The 26,766-nt window shown below is 39.1% G+C and overlaps 1 protein-coding gene and 1 pseudogene across 14 annotated transcripts in view; one reads left to right on the top strand and one right to left on the bottom strand.

The window, feature by feature from the left end:
- The window catches only part of DEPDC5 (DEP domain containing 5, GATOR1 subcomplex subunit), a 112,745-nt gene that overhangs the window by 58,446 nt on the left and 27,533 nt on the right, over window positions 1–26,766 (bottom strand). For 11 of the 14 annotated variants that reach the window (XM_039862002.1, XM_039862008.1, XM_039862001.1 and 8 more), the window contains exons 13-22: window positions 22,232–22,335; window positions 21,632–21,706; window positions 20,209–20,343; window positions 19,331–19,392; window positions 19,111–19,184; window positions 14,962–15,031; window positions 13,555–13,591; window positions 12,908–13,028; window positions 10,562–10,782; window positions 8,836–9,039 (exon numbers count right to left, since the gene is read on the bottom strand). In XM_039862002.1, the coding sequence (XP_039717936.1) occupies window positions 8,836–9,039; window positions 10,562–10,782; window positions 12,908–13,028; window positions 13,555–13,591; window positions 14,962–15,031; window positions 19,111–19,184; window positions 19,331–19,392; window positions 20,209–20,343; window positions 21,632–21,706; window positions 22,232–22,335 (1,103 nt within the window). Of the gene's footprint in view, window positions 1–5,919; window positions 6,018–7,005; window positions 7,142–8,835; window positions 9,040–10,561; window positions 10,783–12,907; window positions 13,029–13,554; window positions 13,592–14,961; window positions 15,032–19,110; window positions 19,185–19,330; window positions 19,393–20,208; window positions 20,344–21,631; window positions 21,707–22,231; window positions 22,336–26,766 lie in introns of all 14 variants that reach the window. The other 3 variants (XR_005652615.1, XR_005652616.1, XM_039862012.1) reach the window with 2 other exon arrangements.
- On the top strand, window positions 16,091–16,205 carry LOC120602033 (uncharacterized; annotated as a pseudogene).

Raw genomic sequence — 26,766 nt, 5'->3', positions numbered from 1 at the left:
TTACATCGAAACTCACTACTTTAAGAGAAAAAAAAACAACAATGATTTTACTTACTGGGCTGCAAGAAAAACAAAAAGATTCTTTGAAATGCAACTTATTGACTGAAAAGTAATAGAACTAATTTTAATACACATATATTGATATTTAAATGTCCCTTTCAAAACATATATTTACTAGAAAATTATGATACTATAAAAAGGATTGGAAAGATCCTCACCACACTGTCAACAGTGGCTATCTCTGAGAACAAAGCTGGAGGAGGTGGCAGAAGGTAAATGAAAACTTGTGCTTTTTACTTTACTTTGTGTCATCTGAATTTTTTATAACAAGAACAAATATTTTTAAATCCCTTATAAAATCTTTGAGAAGACAAGCTATTACCTGGGAGAAAGCATTTGCTAACCACAGATCTGGCAAAGGACTTGTATCCAGAACATATAAAGAACTCTGAAAACCCAGGAGCAAGAAAACAAACAACTTGATTAGAAAATGGGCAAAAGACTTGAACAGACATTTCACCAACAACATATACAGAAGGCAAATAAGCACAGGAGACGATGTTCATCATTAGTCATTAGAGAAATGGCACATTAAAAGTACAGTGACGTACCTCCTGACAGGTCACACCAAGTGCTAACAAGGGTGTCGAGTAACAGAAACCCTTATTCATTGATAATAGAAATGCAAAATGGTACATCATTTTTAGAAAGAAGTTTTGCAGTTCTTTAAAAAGTTAAACATATATTTATCATTTGACCCAGCAAGTCCACTTCTAGGAATTTACCAAAGAGAAATGAAAATTTATGTTCACATAGAAACCTGTTATGTAAATGTTTAAAGTGGCTTTATTCACAGTTGCCAAAACCTGGAAACAACCCAAATGTCTTTCAACAGATGAAGGGATAGACAAACTAGTACATCCATACAATGAAATACAACTGGGCAATAAAAAGTAATTAACATTACTACTGATGTATGCAACAACTTAGATGAATCTCGCAAGCATTATGCTGAGTGAAAGAAGCCAGACTCAAATAGCTACATATTGTATGGTTCCATGTGCAGGACATGTTGGGAAAGGCAAAAACTAAAGGGAGAGAAAACAGTATCAATGGTTGCCAGCGGGTGGGAGGGGGGTTGAGTACAAGGGGCAGCACAAAGGAACCTGGGGGAATGGACATGTTCTGTATCTTGGTAGCTGTGTTGGTGGTTATGGCTCTATGAATTTGTCAAATCTCATAGAACTGTACACTAAACAGCAAATTTTACTATATGTAAATTAAAAAATTAATTTTTTTTTAAATTTAAAAGATGATGTCACTTGGACAAAACAATTTTAGAACTTCTTTTTTGGAACTGCCTCCAGTAGATTTTAAAAAATTACTAGTCATCATAATAAGATACAATTTATTAAGTCAAACAAATATAGTGTTTTATTTTATTCACACCCACACTATGAGGCAGATAGGAGTTAGGTATTATCCTTTTTCTACAGATAAAGAAACTAAAGTTCAGAGAAATTAAGCAATTTACTGAAAATCACAGAGTAAGTAGGTGAAACCTGTGTTTAGACTCCTGCTCAACTCTACAGATGCTCTATTTCCTGACTATCCATCTGGGATACCAGTTTTCAGCTATTGAAAATGTTATCTGCTCTTTGTCAACAGCTAAAAGCCATTTGGAGCTAAATTTTCTGAAAAATCTGTCTTGGCTGATTACATCCATTTTCACGAAAACACAAAGCATGACTATAAAGAAGCAAAGTGGTGGATTTTCTTATTCAGCCTAAGAATGGATATAACGGAAATTATAAAATTGGCATTCTCAAAACATTCTGAGCAATAGGAAAATTATTAAATACATCACCACACAGGTTTGGTTGCTAAATTTAATCATTCAATAATTTTTTCTTTTTCTTTTTTTGGAAGAAAATCCAATCCAGACTTGGTCTATAAAAACTGAAATTCTTACACTAATAAAAACAGTTCAACTTACAAATTGAGCAAACAGTTCAATTGCTCATGCAATTGTTTAAAGAGGCAAACAATGAAAGAGTTCTTGGAACAACTTTGGCTCGTAGGCCAAAAGCAGATCCCTGTTCACTTCTTAACCTCATACAGCAACATCCAAGAAAGCCAATCAGCCTGACGCCAGTATTATGCACACACACACACACACACATGCACGCACACACACCCACACGCACACATGCACATACTAATTTTATTTTAAATAAACACCAATGAAAAAAGTTTCAAGAAATAAATATTTTAAGGACTTCTACAAAGCTTACACATTTGCATTTCAAGCCCAATTCACTGCCTCTCCCACCAGCTCTACCTTTGAGGCAAACAGACTTGCTATTGGCATGTGAAAATCCCCAACAACCTGAGAGGACAGAGGTGAGACCTTCTGGTCAGTCAGCTATGCTCCAACCTGACATTTGGGAATGAACCCCACTCTCAAAGTTCAAAGCCAGAAACACAACTTAGGGAGCCAAAGCTGAGGCAGTCATTTCAGTTCTGGCTCTTTTGACATCTGTTCAGAGTTGAGAAGTCTGACCATCTTCTCTGGTTGTTAGTTTTAGGCCAAAAAGGATAATCAGTGTGAGGCCTTTGGGGCCGGTTCCAGAGGACAACTATAAGCTTGTGCCTAGGGCAAGTCAAGTCATTTCTCCTCTCAGGGCTACAGAGAGAGCATTTATCCATAAAAAGCCCAACCTGGCCTGAATAAGTGACTCTAAGGCTATGATTTACTTTTCCTTTAGCTCTCAGGCTAAATCTGCCCCATGGCCTAATACACAACACACACACCAAGGTAAAGATTCTAAACCCCAGGACGAAAGAGAAAGAGAAAGAAAACTTGGCATTACTTATTTTCTTTTTCAAAATTCTCTTGAGCGCTTACCCCCAATGAAGAGAATGATATGACTAAAAAGTCTTATAAACTGGGGCCTAGTTAAAGAAATAGAGGGATAAAAACTATTTGCCCAGTCCCACCAACAACCTGGTCCCTGCTGGGCAGCATGTAAAAAACAAGTGAATAATACAGGCACAAGGCCCCAGCCAACAATGCTCAAAATGAAATTCAACAGGGCCAGGAGGGAAACCCAGAGACACCACTCCTGAGAATCGTGACTCACATATAAATCAAGTCCAAATGCAGGAGAAAATCTGAGTCATGCTTGAGTGCCTGCAGATGGTGCAAACTGTCAAGCCCAGGAGATGAAGGTGGAGTCATGGATGAGTTCTTCCTGTTACTTTTCTATTTTTTAATGAATGAAATGTTACCTAGTTGTTTGTTTAGATCCCACCCTTTCCCAAAACAAGGACCCAATATGACACGTTGCCTTTAAGGAACTCAATCTACTTCTGATCCTTACTGACAACTCTGTGAGGAACGCAGGCAAGTGAAGATCTTTATGCCAGTTATACAGATGAAGAACCTGAGCTCAGCAAAGGCTGAAGGCTAAACTCCAAAGGTGGGACTGGTACTTTGTTCTGGTCACTTTCACCATAGTATGCTCTCTCGTCTAGCACATCATAATTTAGCTCCCATGTTTGAACCCTGTGGCATTACTGGAACCACTCATAGTTCAAGTCCCTGTGAGAAGCTTTCCTTTCGTGGTTTTTACCCCATTTGAATGCAACCGCTTCAAATAGGATCTCAAGTGAATGACAAGCCAGAGGTCTCTGAGGTGAGGAGAATCGGTATCTTAATTATTTTGTTTCTTCTCAGGCTGTAGCACAGTGCCTAGAGTTCAAGAAACATTTCTGAAATGGGTCAGAGTTTAGTAAGTATAAAGAAAGCAAGCCATATTCCATGAGGATTGAGAATGGCTTGAAAGGAAAGTCAATTCAAAACCAAGCAAGGCAAGTAAAGATTGCCCGATTCTTTGAGGAAAGGAATCCAGGTAACTGTTCAATAAAGTTAAAAGAGAAAAGAAAAACATTCTTCAGTAGAGAGAAAGATAACCTCAGAAGGCTTTTAGCATTCATTCAATTACCTGATATGTGCCAGGAACTGTTTTAAGCTCTGGAGATACAGCCATTAACAAAAAAATCCTTGTCCTCATGGAGCTTATAATAAAAAATATATCTACTATGTCAGGTGGTAGTATGGAGAAATATTAGGCAGGAAAGGTGGGTGGGGAGTGCCAGGATAGAGAATGGCAATTCAGGGAAGACTTGAAAGAAGAGAGAAAGCTGTGGGTACAGTGGCCCTATAATTTATCATCCAACCCAGGACACCATTGAGAGTGAAAGAGGATGCTATTAATAACCATATAGGACAGTGAATTCAAACCAGGACTGTCCTGGGCAAACTCAGCCATATGAACCTCAGCCACAAAGCTCTCTAGTATAAGGGCATAGCAGAGGAGAAAGCAAGAGAAAGGACCCAAGACTCAGATGTGCCTGATATATTTGGGGAACCACTAGAGTGAAGTGAGAGGGGAAAGCAGATGAGGTCTGAGAGTGACCAGGGGCCACATGATGCAGGGGGCTCTGCTGGCTACTGCAATGCCTTTGGCTTGTTACTCCTAGTGCATTTGGGGGGGCTCAGAGAGTTTTGTGCAAATGTTTCATGATCTGACTTCATTTTTGAAGGGTCATTCTGAATTGCTGTGCTGAAAATTAACAAATGGATCTTCTTGGTGCAGCAAAAGAAAAAGAAAAACATGCAAATAAAAAAGGCCAGTTAGTAGGCTACTGAGACAGTCCAGGTGAAAGATGATGGATTCTTGGACTAGGCTAGGACTGGCAGAGGTAATAAGATATGGTAAGATTCTGGACATATATCCTAAAGGGAAATCTGACATTAGCTGGGTATTCTACATGGTAGTAAAAATCAGAATGATTCCATCTAATTTCTCAGTGGCTAGCTAACATAATCAATCAGGAAGAACAAGATCAAAGATGGGAGTTCAACTCCCTTGTCAGACCTATGCTACAGACTCCCTCCTGATGACCTCTGGCCCCTCTGAAAACACATGCTACCTGTCATGAAGGGACTGGGCAAGAGTAAGGATGACCCTATTTCACTATATCGCTCTGACTAGAAAAACAACTCAAGGTGCCCATATCTTCTCTAAGAAGCTAAACATTCTAGAACATATTTAATTGAACACTTACACATCAATTAGACTAATTTTGTGAATCATTAAATGCCTCTCATATATGGCAGCTTGGTCTTGGAAGTATAAGTTCATGTGTCAGTATATTCACTGTGGGAATGAATAAAGATAAGCTCTTTCAGTCTAGCAGACACAAACATGGAAACAGTGAGATCATGATGTGCCATGCGGTACAATTGGGTTATGCATGTGAAACTGTGGAAACACACCCAACATCTCCAGGGGAGAAGCAAGAAGCACCAGGGAGGGCTTCAAAATGGAGGTATTGTTGGAGCTAATTCATAAAGACTGAGCTGACATTTCCCAGGAAGAATCAGGGGGCAAAGATAAGATAAAAGCATATTCCATTCAGAGGGACTAGTCTATGCAAAGAAATAAAAGGACAAAAAACTATGCTGTTCCCTTCTCCTGATTATTTTTATGGGTTTGCCCCTGCCCCGCCCCACAACACGTACACAATTGAACGCTATTCTAGAGCAGAGACCACTCCTGCTCTGGCCCTGGCCCTGCCCTCAACACCAAACTCATAAGCCTCCCTCAATCACGACTCATTGATAGACTGATGATAAATGTGGCTTGACCAACATGTTCTCAGCTAAAAATGTACTGTGCGGCCCATTTATAATTCCATGCATTATAAAGCATTGCTTCTAAATAGGTCACCCAAAATTGTGGCTGAAATGATTCCAAAATAGACGCAGCCCTGCTTTTCTAGTCTCTGTGTCATTTCTAGATGTGAGCCTGCTCTGAGCATCCCAACTCTGTTATCTCTTGGGTTGGTTACCTGCACCATTGTTGCTAAGCAGGTTGACAGAAAGCTCTTCGGTTCCACTGAAGTTCAAGGAGAACATGCTGTCACCAGGCTGGCGGGAAGTGCTGTGCCTACAGAGAACAGAGCCTAGCCACCTGGCTTAATGCACAGCATCATCTCTTTTATCCTGCTCACTCTGGCATGAATACTTAGCCACATAGGCTAGCAACCACTGGGATCCATATCACAGGCTACTAGGCTGCAGTGCTTGGTTTGTGTGCTAGTTCTGGCCTCCTGTGACAGGCTCCTTCTACCCTGGCACCTTAGCTGCCATTGCCACACTAAACCACCTACCCTTATTGTTCTAAGCCTCCTCCTGCTAACACTAACGGGAGGATATGAGGTACATGAATAGAGGTACCAAGTTAGTCCAGTAAAGATGGTCATGCCCTGTCTATATCCCTCATCCACGCCATTGGACATGGAGGTAAGTGAAAGAGGGGCCAAAGATTGGTCTTTGCAAAGTGTTTCCTAAAATACTACACTAAGTACAGGTGTAACCTGGACTCATGCTTGTCAAGGATTAAATGACTTTCCTCCTACACGGACTCTCTTTGGATGCCTTGTAACACATTCAGAACTCTGGTTCAAAAAGAGTTGTTTCCATAAACACAGGCCTTGATTTTCATTGCTTTCAGCATTAACTTCTCCTGAGTTTCAGCATAAACTCAACAGTGGAATTTCTCAGTGACCAAAATGATAAAGTCATAGACTGACTGCACAAAACACACAGCATGAATCACCTATCTCAGCCCCCATTTTCACCCTTGACTGAGGATTAGAAAATATTCAAGTCTGAAGTTTACAAAGCATGCTTCGAATTAAACCTAAAGCTAAAGCAGGGCCAAAGTAACATCTCTGGGAAAAATGTCAGGCTGTTTGCTTTGCACTTGGCTCCGTGAAGGGAATGACGCTGACTGACAAAGGAAGGCCTTGATCTCGTACTGTCTCTTCAAGTCTTATAAACATGACATTTTGTCAGCGGTCTGTTCTGCACATATTCCTGGGTATTAGAGAATGTTCTCAAAGTATCACCCAGAGCCCTGTGCACAGTCTCACCTTCCAGCGGCTTCATGATATGCTAACTCCAGCAGCTCTGCAGAGGAGTGAGTTGGATCCCTCTGCCCACTGCCCTGTAGCTCCGCCATATTCTGTCGAGTCTGGTGATGAATCTGGATGGCCTCTCCGGATGGTCCTACCCAGACGAAGATCCACTGAGCATCATTCCCACCCGACAGCTAGTGCTGTGCACTTAGCTCCATCTCCCTGTTTTCTAGCTGCTGAGATAACGGGTGTTGGAGAGGTTGAAAGAGCACATCACAGACTACACACACAGAAGAACATTATACACATGACCCTCTGGCTCACACACGGGACACCTCCTCTTCTGGGCAAGACTCAATCCTCCTGTGGGGCCTCATGTTTGTCATCCTGTTCAGCCTAAGAACATTTAAGATCCTCTGTCTCAAGCATGTTAACTGAGAGGCCACAGAGAAATACAAAAGTACAGGAGGCAAGGGCCCTTCCTGGGAGAGTTAACAAAGACTAAATGAAAAGGAACACGCAAGTGAAACACCAATAATTCTGTTAATATATAAAAGAGCAACAACTGTGACTCTAAGAAGCAGAGAATATGTAAGTGCAAAAAAGACATCGAGTAGGAGATAAGTCAGAATAAGTCTACCAAAAACTGCTTCCTAGAGAAAGAGAAGTTTCAGAGCTGAGTGTTAAATAAAGTTAGAGGGGCTAAAGGAGAGGGCATCTGGGTAAAAGGAACAATCTGCGTGAAACCCCAAACGCAGAAGAGGTAAGACATATGCCAGAGACCACCAGTTTAGCTTGGGAAAGAAAAGAACCTCTGAGGATGGGAATGAGAAGACAGGACGTTGGGGAGCCTGGAAAGTAGGGCCTCAGCAATTAGAGGGCCAGGTGGGCAAGAGGATGCGGGTTTGGAGAATGCTGTTTTAGTAAAAGAAGAAAAAGTACAAAATTGTGTTAGGAGGAAAAGCACAAAAGCAACAGGAGTTGAGGAAGAAACATCAATAGTTCTTGTATGAGAACTCAAAGGTAGCCAGTGGAGATAAAAATAGAAAGAAAATGACACCAAAGAAGACACCAGAAAGAAACAAGTCGTATGACTGATTATGGCAGAAATAAGCGGGGCAAAGGAGGTTTTGGGAAATGACCCCCAAATACAGCCAAGAAAACCAGGTTCATTGCTCACTTACTTAACTTTTAATACTATAAGCAAGTAAAAACAACAACAACAACAACTAAACATTTCCAGGCACGCAGCAGACGGCTTCCATGAAAATACCCTGGAGTTTACTGCATCTGTTCCTTCCCAGCCCAGTAAGAGCCCATTAAGCTGAAGTTTAATTTTAGCCATAGCTTTATAAAACCCTACTATCATCTTTAGGACAGAATATAGATCAAAAAGGATGGACTATGAAAAACAGTGAATTTGGAGGAAAAAAAATTTTTTTCAGTTGTCAGAGACCCCTGAGAGAAAACAAGGGAATGTAACTGTGTAATCAAAACAGCAATACAATATCTAGAGAGAGCCAAGAATGACCAAGAATGACAAATGTTAGTCTTAGGAAAGAAAGCAGGTGACAAAGCATAGTCTCTTTCAAATAGAAAAACAGAAGCCCTCAGGTTGATACAGCTAATTGTAGTTACAAAGCCCATTCCCAAGTGTGTCCACTGGATCCCAACAAGAACTCTTCGGTAGGCAAAATGGTCTTGGTTACTACCCCCATCTCACAGCCGGGGCACCAGAGGTGCAGCAAAGTTTAGATACTTGACCAAGACCACGTGGTTGATCAGTGATGAGGACAAGGATCAGGAGCTCCCAGTCCAGGGCCCTTTCCTGAGCCACCAACTTACCCACAGGAAAAGTGTGCATCCAGCGCCTTCTGTTTGATGTGAGCTTCATGGGCATTCGAGAGGGGGCAAAGGGGTTGATCAGTGCCCGCTGGGGTGTGTATCCCCCCGGTCGAACATGTAGCATGGATTCTGCGCTGCCTACGTGGAACCTCCCCGGTGCACTGGAGTCTCGCTGTGGTGGCTCCATCATGTTCTCCAGGACATCTGCCGGGTATCACAGAGTTGAGGCACAAAGAGAGAGCATAGAGCTACAAAGAAACCACAACTAGGCAGACCGATCAGCCAAGGCTAACGAGGATCTTGGATATCATACATGTTAGGCAGTGAGGGAAATGAGTAAAATCACCAAACTATAAAGAAGTGGAATATTGGGTTTGTTTACTTTTTAAATACTTAGGAGAAGGGATTTCTGGTTCCCAAATTAATGGCCAGATAAAGCCATACCCAAACCTAATGGGAAGAACCAGACAATGCCTGGAGACCCTGGACTTTAGTCTGGATACAATGAGTGAACGGTAGGACTTGACTTGTCTTCCTTGGGGTGGGTATATACTGTATGTGGGAAGAACAATAAAAAAATATATTTGGTGACCAAGAGGTAGACCCTGGCAGAGACAGTTGATGTGTTTGCTAAACCAGTTTGATTTTTCTCTTAGGCATACAACAAGACTATAGTTTCTAGTCCCTCTGCACTGGGGCCAAATAACTTAGCCAACTTCTAGCCAATAAAACACTGATGGAAATGACATGCTCTAAATGAAGACCTAGACCAAAGATATCTCCACATAAGATCTCCATTTTCTTTTCCCCTGCTGTGGCAACTTTGGAGACCAGTGTTGATGATCATGGCATCCCAGGATGAAAGGAGCCTGGGGTTCTGAATGACTGGGTGGATCAGAAAACCCTTTCATTGACTCAGTGGCCTGGAACATAAGTAAGCAATCAAATGTTTTTGTGTTAAAAATGTTTTGGGGGAGAAAAGAATGAAAAAATGGATGTATCAAGCCTTAACCAGGCAAGGAGATGACATGATATTTAGACATGACCTGTCCCATCTAATGGTCCCTATTATAGAGAGGGAGGCAGCATGTGAACCTGAGTGGATCAAAGAGCTGAAACTCACAACCAACTTCCCGTGTGCATCCCATGTTCACTATGCAATTCCTGAGATCAGAAAGTGGGTCCAGCAGATGCAAATTCCATGGTTCTACCCAATAAGAGCCAATATTTAATTCCTCAAGCCGATTTACAGGCAAGAAGAGAACATTCGGATCTCCATGAAAGCTGCATTTTTCATTGTAAATTAATAAAGTGACTGACGTTCTGGTTTATCAAATAAAAAAGAATGTGGTCTAGTTAGTTATCATGGAAATAAAATGAGAAAACCCAATTAAAAAAAGATTAGTACATATTTTGAAAGGGATGAGAAACAGGACTGAAGGAAAAAGGGGTCAAAAATATGTAGAGGTAACGGGAAATGTTTCCTATATCACATGGAGTGGGTACACCAGTGAGAATCCCTAAACATTCAAACATAACAGAGAAACAGGAAAACTAAAGGCCTATAAATGCTCTGCTTTACCATATTCCAGTGAATCACTTTTAGGCTTTTCTAATAAACACCCAAATATCACCACGGGACACTGAAATCAATTCTACTATTCAGATAATTTTTAAAAAAACTTTTCAAGCTACTTGGATTAAGAGCAACATTATCTCCTCAGACCTCGAGTGCTGGTGTAGCCCAGGGAGCTGCTGACTTCATACTGGTGCAGGTGGGGGTGTGGGATCATCAGGATGTTGGCGCTCCTGCCCAGGGAGCTGTCATCAGAAGCCTGGCTCCTCACTTCTTCAGTGGGCAGGGCCCGGTTGGGCATGGAAGGGCTGGATGAGACATCACAGGAGCTGGCACTCTTTCGATTGTGACTCTCCCGTTCTCGCACAGACCTGACCGAGAGAGACAAGTTACCACTGAGTAAGGGACGCTGCCTCACCTAGAGTTAAAACTCTAAAAACTGTCACGAGCTCCAGCTACTTGGGAAATCAATTTTTAAAAATCTCCAATGAAACCTATGAGTAGGAAATAATATAGGAGGTACTTTGCCCTGAGCAGCTGGTAAGAAAGGGAAGAAACGACAGACAGTTCTCAAATGGCCATCATAACTGTGAAGAAATGATTGCTCCAGTCTGACCCCACCAATCCATCTTGTATCACTGAAAATAGGGTAACCAGATACGATATGACATGATGCAAGAGGAAGTACACAGCGCCATCTGAGGAGTGTTCTTGCATCAAAAACTGAACCTAAATCTAATCAGACCTCTAGAAATAATTGCCAGTTTACAGGAAATTCAGAGAATAGAGGACAAGTTAAACTTTATAAGGAAATAATCACTCAAATGAAGAAAGCAAGATATTCTACAGTCACAGAAAAAAAGACATTAAAACCAAATGCAACATGTGCATCTTCTTTAGATCCCAATTCAAACAAAATGGCTGTAAAAACACTTTTCAGACAATTGGGAAATCTGAATATGGACTGGCTATCAGAGGATATTAAGGATATTAAGGAATCAGTGTTAATTTTGTTACCAGTAATAGGGTACTGTGATAACGTAGCTTTTTAAAATTCTTATTAGACACATACTGAAATATTTACAGGTAAAAAAAAATAAGATGCTTGGGATTTGTTTTAGACTACTCAAGCCAAATCTGAAATGCGTGGGAAGTGATGAAAACGAGACTGACAACATGCTGATAACTGTTCATTATACTAGTCTCTCTATTTGAACATGTTTGAACATTTCCTTAATAAAAGTTTAAAAAACAGTACACCCTGATTAAAACGGGAAACTCCCTCAGGGGAAAAACCTCTGGAAACAGTAGGAAGAAGGATCAGAAAAATCCCAGTGGGCAGGAAAAAATCCAGAATGAGAGTCAGGCAACCATTGATAGGTCTGCCCCTCTGACATCAGAGCTGTTCTCTTTCTGCCTGGAAGGATTTTGTTTGAAGTAAGAGCTTAAAAAGAGCCTGAAAATAGATCCCGAGGCTGACTGCAGGTTCATTATTTCAACAGAAACATAAGAGTATATGTTCAATCCTGCACAGGGGACAAAGCACTGATTGAGACATGGTCTAGGCCCTCAGGAACACACAGCCTGGGTGTCTCAAAGACCAGGTTTTGCCATCTTCGATTATAAAAAGGAAAACCGAGGATCTTGGGGTAGCCAGCTGTGGGGTGTACTGCACCCCTAAGCAGAATCTGTGCACAGGAGCTGCTGTTAACAGCATTTATTCTGAGATCCAAAATTCTCAGGACAAGACCTTAAGATGAGAAGAGGGAAAAGACAAGAAGACAGTCATGTAGCCACTATAAGCTCATCTGTCACAATGTGAAGAGACAGAATATTGTTCTAATCAGTTATGCTTAAACTTGCATATTTAAGAAATCTTAGGTAAATTTAGTCAACTAGGAAACAAATAAGTTAGAATTGTTTTACACTTTAAAAACAAATTTTCTACACAGTGAATTAAGCATAAAATCGAAGACTATATAAAGTATTAGAAAAATATATAAAATATACATCTCTAACCTTGGGGTAGAACTTTCTTATACAAAACCCAGAAATGACTATATTGGTAAATCTGGTTATATCACAATTACTATATGACTAAAACACCATGGAGCAAATTTTAAAAAGCAGGAATGAAAGGGAAAAATGTCTCTTGCCCTTTGGGAATAATAAACCTAAAAGAAACTCTGGGCCTTAGGACCTATATATATTAGTGGCAGCCTGTGAAAAGATGATTCCAGAATTTGTGAATTGCTTCTCTTGACTAGAAAATGCACAACGCTCTCTTTATTTGGAGAAACACCTCATAACAAACATAGCTAACAAAATGGCTGACCCAGAGAGCCTGAGAACAGAATCCTTAATGATCTATATGGTTTGGCTTCTATTTGGTTAATTTTAATTTAAAACATTTTTGAGGCTGATCTCATGAAAGTCCCTACTGGACTTCAGGTTTTCCTAAACATCCATCCCAAAGTAAATCTGGCAAAATAAAACCTGCAAGTGACGAGACGCTGAGCCCGGGATGGGCCTGGCAGCCTGAACACTTGAGCGTCATAGGCATCATAATCCACTTGGATGGGAAGGGCGTTCTCAGGTTCTTTTGGAGTCCCAAGAGCTGAAATACACAAATAATACAAATTGTCATCAAAATACATTTCAACCAGATGCCTTCAGAGGGTTCTTCATCAAAATCTGGAAGGCACAGGAAATCATCGTCATCCTCTCCTCCTGCAAAAAATGGGATAATAACCCTTCATCAGCTTGTTGAGATTAAATGACTTATATGTCAAAGGATGTAGAAATAGTGTGGCATTAAGTAAAGGCAAGGCAACAGCAGTATGTAATTCTTCCGTGATCCCGCTTTTAAAATATCATCTTCATATGTATGTTTTGCACTTTGACATTTTTCTACCTGACACCTACTATTGAACTATGAAAAAAAAACACCAGGTTTTATTATCATCAATTTTGTAGTTGACAGGACAAAAATATGCAAAGTGGTTAAGGGACTTTCCAAAGGTCACACAAGGAGAACTCAGGTTTCCCAACTTGGCTGAACTTTTTATGTGACCCCACATAATCTTGTTGCCATGAGTTAGCTAACTCTTTCTTAAAAAAGATAAAAGAAGAAAAATACTCACAAGTATCACGGCCATTTTTTGCTTTCTCAAAGGCAGGCTGTAAAATTAAATAGAGAATTAATCACTCCATTCTCTGCTAGAACAGAACTTATTACAGGCACAGTAATGTAGATGGCTGCTCTACAGGGCAGAGACCATGTCTTAGCCTTCACTGTAACCGATGGCCGTAGAACATGGACTGTGGCTCCATTGGGCACTAACCAAGGACCTTCTGCATGTAAAGCAGACATGCTAACCACTACACTATGGAACCACGTCCTTCTGTAACATTTTAACCTTCAAAACGATCCTGTTGCAGAGAAGTTCCTCCACGTCCCACTTTGCCAAGAATGCTTGCGGTGAAGGCATAAAACCTTAGGAGGCTGGAGAAGGACCTTTCTAGGCAGAGTCTCACTCTCTTAGCACTTCTCTACTTGATATAATCTATTTTTAGGAGTCCTCATATTCCTCCAAATTAATATTTTCCCTATCAGAAAAGTAACATCAACCTCCTCCCCTCCAAAAAAGGGAAGAAATGGCCCTGATACCACTAATGTAACAGTCCCAGTGGGGCAACCTTCAGAGGGTTCAGCTCTGCCAGAAATAGGCAGATGGAAGAGAGCACCCTAGTGTGAGGCCTATATACAGCCTGATTTTCTCTTCATATTACATTAAAAAGGCTTTTTCACATTCTTTTGAGTAGCATTTTTATTGGGTGCAAATATATTCCACCACGTGGATATTTCATGGTTTATTTAGCCATTTCCTTATTATTTTTGACATGTCACTATAATGAATAAAACTAGACCAAGATCTCTTGACATTCAATATCCTCAATTATTTTCTTAGGCCACATGGCTAAAAATGTAGTTATCTGGTCAAGTGGCATGACCATTTGTACTGTTCTTGATACACATGGCTGAAATGCTCTTCATATGTAATGGACACCAACCAGGGACTCAAGCACCAATTTCACCACACTTTGTTCCAGCATTTGGTATAAATATTAATACGTTCTTAACATATTTGGTATGCAAAAACTGAACCACCATTCTTGTTTGAATGTCTTTAACTATCACTAAGATGCAATCTTTTAGTTATATTTCCACTTTGCTGCAATGTGCGTCTATGTGTTTGTCCTTACCAGTATCTAAGAGGTCTTAGTGTCTGAATAAACCAATTACATCATAATAAAAATAGTTTTTATTATTAACGAACTAAAAATAGTTCTATGTCATATTTTTATCAAAGGTATTTCTTATGTCTGGGGGTTTGCCTTGTTGATTATTTAACATGAAAAATTATAAAGTTCTAAGACAATTTCTTAAATTCATTTATCATCATGGGGGTAAGTGAGTGTCTTAGGACCAAAATAACCACGTGGGTGTGTGACAGGCCCCGAAGGCTCTGCTGGTTGGTAACACCTACCTTCTTTCCTGCCAGTTTTATCCGTGGAGTAAAACTGTTACAAAAGAGCTGGCTTTTGGACGTGTAGAAACTGTAAAAGAAACAAACGGGGTTATTAATCTAAACTCCTTTCATTTTAAACCTCAAGAAAAAACTGAAATCCCAGCTATGGATCAGTACTCTTGTGAAAGCCTTTGTCTCGGGCTTCACTGGTCTTCCCAATTCTAACTTCTTTTGTAATTACTATAAAACATTAAGTTTTTAACTGTGTTCTATTCTTCTTTTCCCCCATAAATTGTTTCATGCTAGCTCCTGATTCCTAACTGGATTAGAATCTTCTCCTTATGGCAGAGATAAATCTATTTATACCACAATACTTTTTCACCTAGAGACTTGGCATGATGCTGGCACAAGGGAGGTTTCTATCACTCTTTGATCGATCAGCACTTAGTAAGCAAGAACAATCCAGGCAAAAAAAAGAAAAGGTGGCATTAGAGAAAAGATGGCAGAAACAAACCATCAAGTCCTAATCTCTCTGAAAATCATATCTTAATGCAGTCATGTCAGATACACAAGAAAACTGGAGATGCAGCCTTGCCCTGGGTATGATGAATGAATAAGTGAATAGAGGCTGTGCAGCCTTTTCTATTCCTTATGCATCTCCCTGTATTTTTTTAAATCTACAACTTGTGCTAAAAATTGAATATTGAATATTGACCAATCCCCATCTTCTATCACAACTGATCATAAGCAAAAAAAAAAAGGGGAGGGGCCAGTATCTATAGATAACCAGTGGACTGTTGGGCAATCCTAGTGGCACATTAGGTGCATAAGAATTTAAGAAATACTGCCTGCAATCAGACCAGAAGTCCAACCAGCCTCTGGGACTTGGCCTTTCACAGTGGTATCAAGAAAAGTACCAAGTAAAAGATGTTATTCTCTTTCCAGACACTAATTGTAAAAGATCTGATTGGCGAAGTGATGTCAGCCAGAAGAATAAGTTTCTATTAGATTGAAGCACACGAAATTGCTGTGTTTGAAGGTCAAAAACAATCTAACATAGGACATGGTTCCATACTGTAGCGGTTAGCACATCTGCTTTACACACAGAAGGTCCTGGGTTCGTGCCCCAGTAGAGCCACAATCCATGGTCTACGGCCATGTCACCCTGAACAAGCCTGATGTCTGATCTCGAAAGTTAAGCAGGGTCGGGCCTGGTTAATACTTGGATGGGAGACCACTAGGAAGACCAGGTGCTGTAGGCATAAATAATAATAATAATAATAATAATAAAAATCTAATATAATTTCAAATGGTTCATATCAATAGCTGTGGCTTTGCCATGAACTTGGCATTCAACCTTAGGCAAGCCACTTAACCTCTCTGGAACTTGTGTTCCTCACTGCACGATGTGGCAAGATGCTCTCTATGATGTCCAAGCAGATTCCAGTTACAACCTGTGATATCCCCAAATCTCAGTTTTATAATTCTTATGGATCTAGTATTAATTAACTTTCTAATCCATTTTTATTATTAGCCAGAAATACTTTGGGAGTAATAAGTTCTTACTGAAGAAAATTTAATTATGCTGAGTAGGTCTCTGACCGTACTAAACAGTGAAAACATTTTGCCTGCTTCTGAAGAGGCTTTGCTGACAGGATGAGAATAATGGCCCCTGTGAGCAGCCGTCCATCTCAGGCCACCAGGCCTCTTGCTCCCCTCCCCAGTGGCTCAAGTAAACAAGGCTCACAATGAGATGTAAAAAACAGGCCTCGGGCCTTTCCCAGCTCTCATCCTGAAGCCCCTTCCCGCATGGATCCATCCTCCATCTTAACTGGCATCAGAGAGCCAATTTAGGATTAAAAATAAAGTGAAAAATCAGGAAACTTTCAAGTTAGTGGTAAAATTTGATGAAACTGCAAAACTTAAATTCATATATAATTTTGTGTGCTAAGGCTACTTTTCCTTTAATTGTTTCCTCAACTAAACTTGAAATCATGAAATACGGTGTGTAAACAGCAGCTCTTTTCTTACTGGCAAAAAAATGTGAATGTTTATTTAAGATCACAAATCCAAAAACAATTAGAGGACTGACTAACAAAGAATATACATTTGTGTCTGGAGTGAAAAAGAAATAAGTTCAAAATGCTCCTATTTTACCTCAACCAAATTTTTAAAATAACAGTAACATAAATGTAAGATGAGGAAGATTCTGAAGGCATTTTCTTATGAAGCAGTCACTTTTTCGTAAAGTGACTTTGTCAGACAATACAATGACAATGTACAAAATTAAGCATCATTAAACAGCCACATATACATATATGTAAAGAAATAACATGGATGACCAACCGGAGAAGATCTCACTGGGCTCCCCGAGAAGAGTGAGGCATACATAGAACAGGATAATTACAATGTGAACACTCTACCCGTACGAGCTGGCCAAATGACTATTCCTTGCTCATGAAACTGGTTCTTCACTGATGAATGATTACAACTGACCGGCAGCAACCACCATACAAGGACAATCTGGTCCATGACCAAGATAAAGAAAATATTACAGGCTGAAATCAGTGTTTGTGATGAGTTTTCAAGCTGGTCTCCAGGAAAGATTTGCAACTAAACAGAAGCCAAAATTGAGCTTGAGGCATCAGCCAAGTAGTCATCTGCCCCTCAGGAGTTCTGCCTGAAGACAGACAACCCAGAGAAGGATAGAGTGCTCTGAAAGCACTCAAGAGAACGTGGCTACTGGCACTGGGGGCAGCACAGGAAGAACTCACGAAGAGAGATATTGGGGCTGGTTGTCAGAGGATAAAAAGCATTTGCGAGGGAAAGGGCAGGTGGAGAGGCCCTCTAGATAGGTGTCTGCCAGGCAGAATGAAAGGAGGCAAGTGGTAGGAAACGAGGCCTCACACGTCAGACTTAAGTCTTTATCAAGCCAGCATGAGGAATTAGAAAAAGAGCCATAGGATTTGGTTTTCACAAAAAATGACTCTGGCAACCACGTACAGCAGTGGCTGATAGACCCCCATGGTTCCCTGGTGCTGTATCAGGGCCTGCTCTGTGAGGCCAGAGAGGAACACTAATGCTGTTTTGCTTTCATATACTTAGTTTCAAGTAAGACTTTTACTCGAAGAAAGGGCTCTGTTACTTAAGAAAAAAAAAATTTTTAAAGGAAAGAAGAAAGCACAGCTCTAAAGAAGTGATTCTCAATGGGAAGATGGGGGTAATCTTGCCACCTGTGGGGTACATGTGGCAATATCTACAGACATTAAAAAAATATATTTTTCAATCTAAATGATTTTCCTCCCCAGCTTCCAATGGTTTTACCTGTATTCTCTATAACCTGCAATCATTTTTAAAAAATCATAAAACATTAAAAAGAATGTTTTTTAAATTCTTTTCACTTTTGGCATGTTTATTCAAGGACATCTAGTTCTCATAATTAGTTTCCAGAGGTATAAGCTCTACCTACAGTGTTTCAAAGAAACAGTTTACCTTTCTCCAGGTTTTTTGATAGGGAAATTCACTTAGCCACTGTTTCTGCAGACATTTTTGGCTGTCAAAACTGGGAGTGTATGTGCTGTCGGCGTCGAGAGTAGAGGTCAGGGATGTTAGTCAACACCCTACAATGCACAGGACAGCCCCTCACAACAAAGTATGATCTGGCCAAAATGTCAGTAGTGTCAACGTTGAGAAATCCTGGTCTAAAGGATGGACTGAAGAAGAGAAATTACTGCAGTTGTTCAAAAAGATGAAGGCCAGGATAAGGCAGTGGCACTGGCAGAGGGACGAGAGACACCATCCTTGAGCTGGAATCGGCAGGGACACTGAGGCCTCGTCCCATGTGAAGAAGAGGCATGGGGATTTTTCTACAAACGGAGGAGGCCAGGCACAATGTTGGTCTGCTATGGATTGTGGGAGTGCGGAATAGTAAGGGTTGGGAATAATAGTGGAAATAAGTCCTCCAAAATTTGTTTCTATTTTTTTCATTGTAGACTGTTCTTATGTTACTGCTACTGCATTCATTACATGTAGAGAAGCTTAAAGCAAATGTTGGAACTTTGGTTTCTACATTTTCTTGACAAAGACTTTATAATAAGAACTTAACAGATTTGAAAAGAAAATGGCAAGGAAGTCTTATCATCTACTATGAATCAAGATCACACCCACCTGTGGTTTATCCAGTGAGGAATATTATAGTCGTCACCCTGACGAGAATCGTGAGGAACACTCCGATTATGCAGCTGAAAGGGAAAAGGCCAGCATAGATTAGCTAAAAATTAAGTAGGATGTGAAACTGCTCCAACTTTTCTGTGTTTTATTATTCTCAAGATCACCCTGGCCTGGTGCTAGAAACAGGCTTTTAGTACAAAATCCAAAATCTAATTACCTTGAACAGTGGGACAGCATGTAACGGTTGCTCCCCCATGCACACCAAGTCCACACCAATTCCTAAAAAAGAAGAGACAAAAATAGTTTGGGGGGGTGGTGGTTGAGGAGGGGAGAGGCAGAAGTAAGTGCTCCAATATATTATTGGTGTTATTCCACTGGGTGAGGGTATGAGGCAAAGTCAACTTACCATCCTATGATTTATAACCTCCTCAGAGCTATCTACACAGCGAAGAAGTAAATAGTTCTGTCACACCTACCATTATTTGATGCTTGACAATCAGCCTCTGACTGCCTTGTGGATCATGATTTGTCAAAAAGACAACCAGGCCTCCATTACTGAAGTGTCAAGGCCAGAAAGGAAAAGGAATCCTGTCATCTCAGTAAAAAGCAAAACGATCCATATCACTTAATAGAGCTTCATTACTGGCAATCAGGATTTATTTCCCAACTCCATCTTGTTGTGGAAACACAAATTAAATGGGGGTGTGGAGGTGCGAGCTGGGGAACCATGGCATATCATGGTAAGAGGGCTGGACTTGGTGACTCAAGGGTACTTCCAAAGATGGGCTCATGGATACTGGTTGAAACAATCCCCCCCAGAAAGGGTTCTCCAGTGTCACATATATTTGAGAAACTCAGAGTACCAGTTATGCCCTTTGGAAATAAACAAGATACACCAACATAATAAAATCTGCAATTAAAGAATGGTCGTGCCTAACTGTGCATGACCCAGCATTTCCCAAACCAATATGACAATGGAGCTCTATCATTATTCACATCCCCAGACCTCCATGCACAGAGCCAGGGAAAGCTCACAGTTCTAAAGGTAAGTTGAGCTATAAACACTCAGAGACAGCACGAACCAGGGAGCATTACCATTATCTATCATCCGCTGCTTGGTCAAGATCATGAGTAGCCGGTCCACTTCAAACACACCCACCCCAGGCGTGATCACCACAGACATCTGGCCAGTTCGATCAAAGTTCCGGTTGATATAATGCTTGTCAAACACTTGAACAAAAGCAAAAAGTCCTCCAATGAAGATGTTACGGCATATCAAAAACCAGCCACTGGCAAGCATCTCTATGCTCTCAGAGATTTATCTATATTTCTATTACTGCAACTGCCACATTCTGACTTGATTTCTAGTTAGTCATATGCACATCTGTCTTTCCCTTCTATATTAAAAACTGTATTAACAGAAGACTATGTCATTGTCACCTTTGTTAATCTCTCCCCATCAATCCTTGCCTTGTGCATATTTAAATGCTCAAATTTAATGCCATTAATTTCCATCCATAAATGAGTCTGCACTAAAACTTATAAGAATAAAATATTAATTTCTGACAATATTTGAGAGGTGGACCAGAATCTCGTGATGATGTTGTAAATTTGGCAATTAATTCTTTTTTATTTCTGGCTTGTGTAATTCTTACTTTGGAAAATTAATGATATTCAAGTATGACAAAAAGATTTACTAATAAAAGACCCATGCTCTAGAATTTCTAGCACCCGAGTACAGACACATGGGAAGGTGATATACACAGTGCAGTGAACACTCATCATTATTTCTGCCACTGGCCAAGGCAGAACAGATATCTAACTGGAGTTAGGGTGATCAGATGCAGAGACAGGGTTGCTGGGAGATGAATACGGCTCTAGGAATTCCTGCTGCTGGAGTTCCCAGAGGCACCCTGGTTCTCGCCTTCTTCAGCATGGTGTTCAAACCTTTCCTGGTGACCCATTGAGCCCATGCATCCTTAAATTTCTCTTTTTGTTTACAGTATGTCAGCTAACACATAAATTAAGGGACAAACACTCAAAAGAAATCACACTATACTCTTAACCATGGTCCTTCTTGGAAGGAGGCTGACAGTGGAGGAAGGGAGGAGCTACTCAGTTTTACTTAATACACTTCTCTATTCCTTGAATGCTAGGCACGTGGGTAACTTTTGTAATTAAAAAAAAAAAAAGTAGACCGAAAAAAAAATATTACCTAGAAGCAGTTGAGGGATAGGGTGAAAAATAAGAACACAGTTTAGTAAAACAAAGAGTGAAAGGAAGACTCCTCCAGCTCTTTTTACTTTTAGGTTACCATGAGAAACAGATGAGAACAGCAGGTTAGTTTCCCAAAAGAAGACGTAAGAGCTAAATGCTGGCCATCAGAAGTTATTACTTTCCATTAATGTTGGGGGAAGGGAGGTGGGGGCATCACAGCAACTAGGTCTGGATCTTTGGACATTAGTAAAGAGAAGTTCGTAGTTGCGCAGTAAGCAAGATGCCTATGGTCCTTACTCACCATTGAATGATAGATTGATGGCCTCTAGGTAGTTTCCTTGTGCTGAGGTAGAATTGTCTCCTTGAGGAAAGCCCTCTGAAGCAAAAGATACAAGAGAAGGAAAACCATCTCATGAAAGATGAACTCTTAAAAAACAAGTGGAAACTCATGGACATGGACTACAGACTAGTGGTTACCAGAGGGTAGGGAGTAGGGGAAGAGGGGAGAGGTAGACAGGGTAAAGGGGGTCAAATATGTGGTGACAGAAAGAAATCTAACTATGGGAGGTGAACACACATTGTAAATATATACATGCCTTACTGTTAAAGTGTACAGCTGAAACTTATTGGATTTAGTTAACCAATGTCACCATAAAAACAAACAAACAAACAAACAAGTGGAAGGTACCTGGCTCCATAGGGCCTCCCACCCTGTAGTAGGGACATTATTGAACTTACTGCATACATAATAAACAACTGGACTCAACTAGAAATAGAAACCTGACCAAAAGCAGAAACTATACACAGCACTGGAAGGGAAACAGGCATGAACCTCTTCACCTCCCAGCTGCCACCTATACCTCCTTTCCCTGCTGCACCTTCTGTCACATGGATGCAGTACCTGCCTGTTCCAGTCGCACCAACACTGGATACTGGATGAAGAGCTTTTTAATGGTCACGAGGAGTGAAGTCCACTCTTCTCTCCTCTCATTCTGCACCACCACTCTGAAAGGAGTATTATTATAGAATAGATACAGAGCAACTATTATATACAGGACATAAGGTTCCTTACAGGGTTTCAAGGAAAGGAGAAGATGGGATTCCCAAATGTAGGGGAATTTATCATTTAATAGTAATAGAGTCAAATGCATTTAACAAACATTAACAAAGAAATGTAATCACATCAATAGTTACATAGATTGAAAATTTTTAAAAAATAAGAAAATATTTAAAAACTACCTTGAGATTGTATTAATACTCATTGTTGAGCAGAGATATGAACAGTCTCATATACTGAATTATAATCAGGTGGGATATATGAAAGGTCTTAAAAGAGAACATTCATATTTTTGTCATATATATATACATATATATATCCAATGAACATATCTAGATCAGGAAACTAGATTAGTGGAAAGAGATGGCTAGGAATCTGTTAACTGTATATGGTCTGTACCTTTAAAATTTTGAACCATGTGAATGTATTCCAAAAATTAAATAAACTTTAAAAGAAAATGTTAAATTTCTATTAATCTAGTAATTATAATGCTAAGAATTTATTCTAAAGAAACACACAGGACCCAGAATAACCAATACAATACTGAAAAGAAGAAAGTTGTAGGACTGACACTTTCCGACTTCAAGACTTACTATAAAGCTACGGTAATCAAGACAGTGAGGTATAGGCAAAAGAACAGACAAATAGATTAGTAGAGAATAGAGAGATCAGAAACAGACCCACATTAATAAACAGTCAACTGGTCTTTGACAAAGAAGCAAAGACAATACAATAAAGACAGTCTTTTCAACAAATGGTACTGGGACTAGGCATTCACATGCCAAAAAAAAAATAATAATAATAATCTGGACACAAACCTTATACCCATCACAAAAAAATTAACTAAAAATGGATCATAGACCTAAAAATAAAACATAAAACTATAAAGCCCCTAGAAGATACCATAGGAGGAAACATAGATAGCCTTGGGCATAGTGACGACTTTTTTTTAGATACAACACCAAAGGCGCAATTCATGAAAGAAAAAATTGATAAGCTAGATCTCATTAAAGTAAAAAAAGTTTTGCCATACAAGAGACAATGTCAAGAGAACAAGAAGACAAGCCACAAACTGGAAGAAAATATTTACAAAAGACACATTTGATAAAGGATTATCATCCAAAAATACAAAGAACTGTAAAACTCAACAATAAGACAATTTTAAAACCCAATTAAAAAATAGGCAAAAGACCTGAACAGACATCTTGTCAAAGAAGATATGCAGATGGCAAATAAGCATATGAAAAGATGCTCCACATCATATGTCATCAAAGAAAAGCAAATTAAAACAACAAGACAGTACTATATACTGCCAAAATAGACAAAATCAGGAACACTGACAATATCAAATCCTGAAAAGGCTATGGAGCAACTTTAGAAGACAGATTGGCGGTTTCTTATAAAACTAAAAATATTCTTACCATATGACCCCAAAAAATCACACCCCTTGGTATTCACCCAAAGGAGCTGTAAACATGTCCACACAAAAACCTGCACCTAATGTTTACAGTAGTTTCAATTATAATTGCCAAAACCTGGAACCAAGATATCCTTCAGTAGGTGAATGGATAAACAAACTGTGGTACACTCAGACATTGGAGTATTATTTAGTATTAAAAATAAATGAGTTATCAACTCATGAAAAGACATGAAGGAACCTTAATTGCATATTACTGAGTGAAAGATGTCAGTATTAAAAGATTCATACTATATGATTCCAACTATATAACATTCTGAAAAAGGCAAAACTATGGAGACCCTAAAAAGATCAGGGGTTGCCAGGGATTGAGTTTGGTGGGGGGACGAATAATTGGAGCACAAAGGACTTTTAGGATAGTGAAAATACTGCATGACACTATAAAGATGGATACATGTCATTATACCTCTGTCTATACACAGAATACACAACATCAAGAGTGAACACTCAGGTAAAACATGGACTTCGGGTGACTATGATGTATAAGCGTAGGTTCTTCAATTGTAACAATTACACCACTCTGATGAGGGATGTCGATAATAGAGCAGGGGCTGTGCATGTGCAGGGGGAGGAAGTAGATGGAAAATCTCTCAAAATTCCTCTCGATTTTGCTGTGAACCTAAAACTGTCTAAAAAATGTCTAAAAAAATGTTAATTAAAAACTCAGATACATAACTATGTATCTGTTTATTTATCACAGTGGAATAGATAATGTTTTAAATTAGAAAAAAAATAAATACCTAACAATAAGGAATTAAATTACATATTTTAGATGACAAAATATTGTACAGCTATCAAAAATTATGTGATCCTTTTCAATAATTGTTGAATAGGCATATGGAAGTTCACAATGTTATTCTCTCTATCTAAGTACACTTTATTTTATTAAAAACAAATTTTAAAAGATCATGCCAATTTTAAAATGGGCTAAACAGAAACAGATCTGGAGAAACATATACCATAGTGTTAGAAGTGTTTCACTTTGGATTGCAAAAGTCAGACCAGCAGTAAAAAACAAAAAAGATGGAAAAATGAGCTAAGGAGATGAATAGACAATTCACGAAAGAGAAATACGAAGGCCAATGAACATGAAAAAACATTTACTGCCATTAATAAATCAATCTTAAGAATTTTTCCTCCAATCTAATTGGGAAAGAACTGCCCCCCACCCCACCCCTGCCCAAAAGAGTATTCAGTATTGGTGAGGACAGAGAAATAACACTACTGCTAGGAAATGAGATTTTCTACTACAATAGTTTTGGAAGGCTATTTGGCTGTACAAATGAAAAGCCTTAAGACGAAAATAGAACATCCTTTGATCCCATAACTCCATTTCTAGGAATTTGTACTAAGGAATGACTCAGGGTATACTTAAAGACTTATCCGTAAGAATATTCATCGGCAGAACCACTGACAATAGTGAAAAGTTGAAAATCAGCTCAGTGTTCAGTAATAGCTGGCAACTCAATGGAATTTCTATATAGCAATAAAAATGATGCTGTGGAAGGAGAGTATCGGACGTGGAATAGCATTAGTGATTACTAAGTGGAAAATGCTGGTTTAAAACATCACATAAAAAAATCATGAGTCTGTGATCACATCTCTGTGAAAAATAATTTTTGTCTCTATAAACAGAGAACAGGGTTTGATACATCCAGGTAGTGATGACTGTATCTGGGAGGTAGAATTGAGTGCATTTTGAATTATTCTTTACCTAACTATATTTTGATTTTCCTAAAATGAACCTATATTGCTTTTGTAGTAAGAAAAAACAAAGCTACTTTCAACCTATAAAATGTTAGGAATGATTTTTAATAATGTGGGGGAATTTTAATATATTAATGATATAGTCATATACATATATAATCTACATTCATAATTCATTTATTCATGCTTTATGTATATTTTAATATATCCATAATTATACTCAAATGAATGCATACTCATTATGTAGACATAACTTCATATATTGTTAAGCCTAAAGAGCTCTCAGGGTTCCAGGAATCCCCTGAAGCAGTATGAAGAATTCACCTGCACAAAGGGATGAATGGTGATGTCAGAGAAGAAGACGGCTTATCACTTGCATGAAATTCTCACAGTGATACAGGACCCAAAAGATCAACAAATAATTTAAAGTATAATTCATATGAAGTTGAATATAGTGGTCAAAAGCACAGACTATGAAGTAGATTGCCTGAGTCAAGTGCATACTCCGTCACTTAATTTTCCATGGATTTTGGATAAATTACTTAAACTGTGTTCAAGTTTCCACATCTGTAAAATGGAGTAACAGTGACTATCTCATATGATGTTGGAATATTTAAATGAATCAAGATATATAAAGTGCTTAGAACAGTGACCTGGTATGTCCTCAATAATAAACGATAACTATTACCAGCTTATTATTATCTCAATAGGATTGGGGAGCCACTATTATTTTCTATCTTGTGCTTTCTATATTTTTCAAAATTCCTACAATAAATATGCATTATTTTTTAAATGACACAAAAAGGTAATCTGATAAGTGGTTAAGCAAACATAGAAAAATGTTCATTGTAAAATACAGGTGGTGGATATATGGGTATTCACTGTATAATCCTCTCAAGTTTTCTATATGCTTGAAATTTTTCATAATAAAATATTATAAAAACAAACAAACACAAAAGATGATTTAAGCTAAAAACAATGCATGATTCTAGAGAGAATTCTTAGAGATTCCAGAGAGAAATCTGGATCACGAAAAACATATCAGTAAAGAATATTGAGACAACTGGAGAAATCTGAATATGAAATATATGTTAGATAATGGTATTTATATCAATGTTAAAAGTCCTGAATACCACTATATTTTAGTTATGTAAAAAAAAAATGTCCTTGTTCTTAGGAGTTACATAATGAAGTA

Source organism: Pteropus medius, unplaced genomic scaffold (assembly GCF_902729225.1).
Source record: "Pteropus medius unplaced genomic scaffold, Ma_sr-lr_union100, whole genome shotgun sequence".
In the NCBI taxonomy this organism is placed as follows: Eukaryota; Metazoa; Chordata; class Mammalia; order Chiroptera; family Pteropodidae; genus Pteropus; species Pteropus medius.
The sequence above is the reverse complement of the archived record's forward strand: the minus strand, read 5'-3'. Positions and strand labels throughout refer to the sequence as shown.